The following is a 6,915-nucleotide window of genomic DNA, read 5'->3' as shown; positions in this document are numbered from 1 at the left end:
GTTGTTACATCATCGACTGGCTGACACGGAAACTGTCATGGCAACGGTGGTAAACAAACACATCAACATATTTGGAAAATCCGTTTTTCGCCATTTTAGAATTTTAATTTCGTTTTCTAGTTTCAGATTCACATATTTATCAGTTTTCTTCTTAGTAAAACCTAATATTCCCAATTGGTTTGTGGACAAAATTCGTGAAAACATCGGCAATGACCAGCTGTTGACTAGCCGAGAGCCGCTTCATGTATATTGAAATACACATTTAACACAGATTTGATGTGATGGTTCTTAGAAATCGCCAGCTTTTGAGGAGGTTACCAATGTTTTATGACAGAGCCAAAATGGTGTTTATTAATATGGATTCTGTTCAGGGATTTCATTGTTTCTGAAAGATGGTCAGTGTGCAGGTGCAGAGTGTATCTTTAGTGTTATGGTGGTGTTATGTATCTGAACATAAACGCTAGCAGTTCATGAAGTCCAGTATTGTGAAATTTTGTAAATTAGGATTCCACAACAAGCACACACAGAAAAATACATTGAAGAGGATGATTAAAAAAAATATATTTCCATATATTAAGTGACATTTAAGGATGGTGTACAGATTTGAAGAGGGAAATTTTATTGAGATTTACTGAAGATTAACTGCTGAATATTTGCTTCTGAGTATGTTTCTACTAGTATGGAAATATTTTTCCGGTTTGTTACTCAAAGGTATAAACCCATGATTTCACATAAGTAATTGAACTAAATGTGAACATCGGATAAGAGATCGAACTGAACACTCCTCGCGCAGTGTTGACAATCTATTTATAGATACCGAAACGATCTGCAACTTGAACATGTGGTTGTGAACCCGGTTATTATAGAATTACGATGGGAGTCTAGAGGTAAAAAAAACAAATAACATACTTCAGTTTCACTTCCCTGCTAGTATCTTAGACGGACGTGAAATGCCAGATAGATTGATTATTTCGACAAAAAATACGTTTCCAACACGCAGCCGATGACGATTTTCCATCTGTGGTATAACTCATTTTCACTCGCTAATTACTGTCTGTCAATTAATATGTATTAAAAATAAAATACGTAAAACTTTCCCCTTTAAATATCATTCACAAACGACGGATACCAAAGTACGGCAAACAGAATTCATCAACACCATTCTCAATTACGTACGTTTTGCCGGAGGTGACGGCATTGTCAGAGGTTGTCCCGGCCAACGTCAAAAAACGAAGTGGGCGGGGCTTATCGGCCCGAACTGGATCGGTCTATTGATCTAGAACTTTTTGCATAATGGCTTCCGCGATCGAAGATTTTCGCGAACTTTTCGGAAACTCGGATAGTGAAGGTGAAGAAGACTTTTTCGGGTTCGAGGACATGGATTTAGAAGAAGTTGAAAATTTGGACCTTGGGGGCAATGAAGAAGATTTTTTGGAGGACCCCTCAGTCGGAGCGAGTGAAACGCCATGGCTACAAGATTTTGTCGATCGATCTGGGCCAAGAAATACAGGTGAAAATTTGAGTGAGTATGATGCTTTTTCACTCTTTTTCAGTGATGAAGTGTTTGACTTCCTGTCACTGAAACGAACAGGTATGCAGCACAATTTATAGCTGAAAAGATGGACACGTTGAAAGTACATTCACGTGCTAAGAATTGGAAACCGGCTGATACCTCCGAAATGAGGGCTTTCATTTCTATTCTTTTAGTGACGGGTTTGTCAAAGAAACCATCGTATGAATCTTACAGGTCAAGTGACCCACAACTCGCATGTAAAGGATTCAAAGCTATCATGGCAAGGGATAGATTTATTCAGATACTTATGTTTTTTCACTTAAATGACAATGCCTAAGATTTCCCCAAAGAGGACCAAAGACATAACAAACTTTTCAAAATAAGACCACTCATGAAAATTCTTGTTCCAGGATGGCAGAGGCACTTTCACCCAGGCATGGAGGTATCTGTGGACGAGAGTATGATTTCTTTCAAGGGACGAACAGGTTTGCTGCAGTATATAAGCACATAAGTGGGGTATCAAGTTATGGGGTCTGGCAGACAGCAGGACTGGGTACTTGTGGAACATACACAGGAGACAGGAGGGAGGGAGACCACATGGTTTGACGTACGAGGTTGTTACGTCATTGTGTCAGCCTCTGTATGGTAAGGGTCACCATGTGTACAAGTTTTTCATTTCTTCTATTCCAGGAACTAAGTGACAACCAGACTGGTGCGTGTGGAACATGGGGGCCTCCCGACTGGATGTACCACAGCCTGTCAAGGATGCAAAACCAAAAGCTGGTGATGATCCGCATTTATATAGGGATAATGAATTCTTGTATATTACATGGACCGATAACAGAAAAGTAAACCTTCTGAACAGTGGTCACAATGGTTCTTGTTGTTTGATCGAGGGCATCACCAAACAGCTTCAGAGAGGTAAGAAAACCCAAAGCATTTCAGCTAAACAGTCAGCACATGGGAGGAGTGGACCAGGTGGCAGACAAGCAGTTGCAATACTACATGGTGCTCCACGTGTTGTAAGTGGTGGAAGAAGGTGTTTTTGGACCTGATGGAAGTTTCATTTAGTAATGCTCTGATAATCTTCAAAGCTGCAAACCCAGGTAAGAGAGTAAGTTCTGAAAAGTTCAAACTGGTCATTGCAACCAGGTGCATGGAGAGTTGGGAGCGACAGGGAAGAGCACGATCTGGACGTCCTGCAACCAACCTGGAGCGTCCTGTTAGACTAACAACTCGCCATTTCCCAGGTAAGATCTCGTGCAATGACTGTGTGGTTTGTTCGTCCAGAGATGCCAAAAGGCTTCAAGCCACTTTCATTTGCAAGAGCTGTAATGTTCACATGTGCCCTGTAACATGCTTTGAAAGGTACCATACCTTAGTAAATTATAAAATCCAGTGCTACCCAGGTCTCCATGATTCAAACTATCAGTTAAAATGTGCAGTACCTGTTACTACCTTTGTAGTTGTTGTTGCTGTGAAAACAAATACCAAAAACAATTTCATGCAGAAAGAATGTACATATGTTTAGGGAGTGTTCATAACGTGTGTGTGCGTGAGAGCGAGAGAAATTTATTTGTAAGAGGGATAAGGGCGTCACCAATTTCGTACTGGGGAGGAATAAAGGTCATCAGTTTTGTGCACATGTACTGGGGATACAGATGCAATCAAACTTTTTACCTTCAGTACCTAAAGTTATGTTTAGAAAATTGGGACTTGGGGCAGGAGTGTCACTTATTTGGTATGTAAATCATAGGATCGGGGCAGTACCGTTGTTCATGCTCCTCCATGAAAATCATCATCATCTCCCCACAGAAACAACTTATGAACAGTCCCTGAGTTGGTGTATTTATTCAGTAATTATTGATTTTAGGAGTTATTCAATTGTACACAGGACATATATATTTATTTGAAACATATTAGTTAATAATATTTATTTGTTCAAATGTTGTATCATATTACACTAGCATGTATAGAAATCCATTCAAACACATTCTGCTTCTTTCGCGTCGTCATGCCGCTCTGTATGAAAATGTTATTTGTTTAGGGCAGAACATAATTCAAAATATTGTGCAGTTGTCTCCTTAACACGATTATCTATAATCAATGATATTCCTATGGGCGTCTTTAGAGTGATCAACATGCGGTATTTCGTCTAATACATCTTCAAACAAATGATACTGACGAAGTTCATTTTCGTGTTGACGTATACAAATCAGAACTACCGCTTCCGGGTCACGGGAGCATTGAAGGTCAAACTGGTGTAGAAATGTGCGAATTTTATCGCCTGGGCCATATCGTTATCCGTTATGAATCATCATTATTATCTTTTTTGTGTATTCTAAAAGATATAAACGAATTACAGTGCTACAAACATACCTACTTATTTTCTGTAATCAAGGAATGAATCGGTTGACGTCTCCCAGTGAGTGACATCCACATCCGGCAGCTCTGAACGGTGTCGTGAACATGTTTCATCTTTCCTATCGTTTATGTATCGTTCTAATAAAGTGATTATATCAAAGCTATCACCTATCGACTAAGGCGATCATCTGATTTCGATCGATAACACATAAACGATAGAAATAGCAACTTTACTGAGGATTAATAACAACATTTTAAGTCCTGTACATCGAAGCGCGCCATGTTTGATTTTGATACGTCTGCTTGCAGTACGAGACGGGTAAATCTGCTTGAACATGGAATATATTTTGACGACAATTTTCGTACGATATATTCCTGTTACAGTTCATAATTTGCCTTCGCGTCGGTGCCATCCAATGAAAAAATATGAATTTTAACTTAGCTATATTTGAGATATTGGAGAATTGATGGATGAAGCAACAAGCGCTGATTTCACGATTTAAACAGATCCCTGATACAAAACGTATTCCACCTACCATCACGTAATTCAGGGAACTTTACGAATATTTACAATTTTTAAGCTCGCGTGGGCCTTAACCCCTGTGTGTTTGAAAACATTTGGACTTTTTTTTTATAGTTATGTTCATTTTTCTATCTATAATTAAAGTTCAAAATATTGGTTCCTTTGTCACGTTTTTAATGGCACACCAACTGTTTGAAATCACCCACCCTCTTTACAACGCCTTATGCTGAAATTTATTCAGCAGGCTAAAGGTTAAGAAGAAATTGCCACATTTTCAAGTTATCCAGAATGAACTAAAGAACTACTATATGATAACTAAATGTTCTTCCCTATTGGAGCGTAATATCAAAACATTCTATAAGTTTTAGTCGTCATGTCACGGACTGTGTATTTGATGTGCACAGCTTCTTTTTATGAATTTGGATATTCATGTTATTTATTGCCTCTGTCTTGGGTCTATAGTCTGTTAACCTGGATGTCAAATTGTTATCTTTCTTTCTGAATAGTCTCTTAACTTGGATGTCATTTTATTTTCTGAAATGACTGTAAAATGTATGAAAAATAAATAAAAAATTATAAAACATGTTTGACAATTCATTTCACATTTTTAACACTGGTGAGTGAGTGAATTTAGCTTTGTGCCACACTCAGCAATATTCCAGTCATATGGCGATTGACAGTAAATACCTAACTGAGTGTGGACCAGACAATCCAGTGATCAACAAGATCATCGATCTGCGCACGTGAAGCAATGATATGTGTCAACAAAGTCGGCGATCCGTACAAACGATCCCGCTAATCGCCTATTAGGACAAGCAGGGGTTACTGAAGGTCAATATTTTAACCCAGACCTTCACGGGTCTCAAAATATATACATAGATTATACTAAACGACCTTCAGTGCAATACCATTTATATCAAACGGGTTAATGATTTGGTATCAAACGAGCGAAAGCGAGTTTGATACTTAATCTTTAACGAGTTTAATAAAAAATGATATTTCACGGAAGCGAGTTTAGTACTCTGTTTATTACTCGCCAACATAAATTGACATAAACTGCCGCGAAATTCCCTGCAGTGTGATCACTCTAAGCTTTCCGCGAGTCAAGCAAGGTCTAGTAAAATTGCGACATCTGCATTAGCATTGTGACGTCACAACTGAGCCATTTTGACGTCATACGGTATTACACTACTGCAATATTGCCGTAAAAATATTACACTGCAAAAGTAAACCAAAAGTCACTGTGTTCTGTAATCTGATTGGTTGAAAAACGTGATCAAATGGTATTAGATTCCCGGAAACTGCAAGACTATTCACTGCGTACTTACACGTAAACAGTTGTTTTATTGTGTCATCAACAGTGGTGACGTCATTCAAATCATATTGTGACGTAAAGTTAGAATGACGTCACAAATGAGGAACTCCAGATGCTACCATGGGAACCAGCTGAAACGGCCAGCTGATGACACTTTACTGCTGTACTCATACTCGATGTAAACGAGTGCAGACAGTAAAACCCCTTTGGTTTACCTTTTTGTTTACAATGTCGATAAACATCATGTGTTGGTCAATTTCCGGGTGTTATTGAGTATTTGAAGCACGGGAATATTTCATTTGAAACCTCCGGCTGACGCCGTCGGTTCCAAATGCATTCCCGTGCTTCAAATACTCAATAACACCCGGAAATTGGCCAACACATGATGTTTATCTCCTAAGTATCTTCAACGGGCGACTAATAATACTACATATATATAATCTTTGTTTTTGTTTCAATGAGCCTCGTCTTTTGATACAAACTCGCGTTCCTCTATAAATTGAGTGATGCGACGTACCTTTGTGCCATCAGTAGTCTTGAAAGAGCAGACACATTTTTTATGGATAGATATTAATCCTGGACAAACTGGCATAGGAAATAAACAATCATAAAACCAGCTAGCTCAGTGGGAAAAAGTGGAAGCAGTTGAAGACCTCAGGCATTCGTGTTTTGATTTTAACTTTGTGTTGCATTGTTTGCAAGTGCGTGTGCTTGTTGGTTTGTTTGTTTAAAATTATATGGCAACGTGTGTACATAATGGAGTCTGGACCAGACAATCCATTGATCAACAGCACAATCTACTCTACGGGGATTTGATGAGACGTCTCAGCCAAATCAGCGCGCCCGGCTGCCCAGTACTTGTAGTTGCCTCTTTCTTTCCACTCAGATCTTTCAACGCATGTAAACAACGCACTTCTAATATATAAGTCAACAATTACACTGCATGTCTCTCATCTAAATCAACTGCATGTAAATTCAGCATAAATCCCTGCTAAAAGTGTTGTCACAAATATCTTGCTCCATTTGTGTGTGTAATAGCAAATTATGTTGCCTCTATCCTTAGATGAGTCATTCTCAAAAGTTGCAGCTATTTGGTGTGCAAAAGTCAACATAATTCAAATACAAAATAATCAATCTCTATTTTCACAAATGGCAAACTACATTGTTAAGGTACACATGTCAATAATATTTGAGGCTTAA

At 38.6% G+C, this 6,915-nt stretch overlaps 1 protein-coding gene across 1 annotated transcript; it reads left to right on the top strand.

Moving 5' to 3' along the window:
• Positions 1-1,293: 1,293 nt before the first annotated feature.
• On the top strand, positions 1,294-2,214 carry LOC137270073 (uncharacterized). Its single transcript, XM_067803876.1, has 3 exons — positions 1,294-1,591; positions 1,708-1,844; positions 2,149-2,214. Exons 1-3 carry the CDS (start codon positions 1,294-1,296, stop codon positions 2,212-2,214), a joined length of 501 nt encoding a protein of 166 aa, XP_067659977.1.
• The last annotated feature ends 4,701 nt before the right edge of the window (positions 2,215-6,915 follow it).

The sequence above is a fragment of the Haliotis asinina genome, unplaced genomic scaffold, assembly GCF_037392515.1.
Source record: "Haliotis asinina isolate JCU_RB_2024 unplaced genomic scaffold, JCU_Hal_asi_v2 scaffold_33, whole genome shotgun sequence".
NCBI lineage: Eukaryota > Metazoa > Mollusca > Gastropoda > Lepetellida > Haliotidae > Haliotis > Haliotis asinina.
This window is presented reverse-complemented; position numbering and strand designations above follow the sequence as displayed.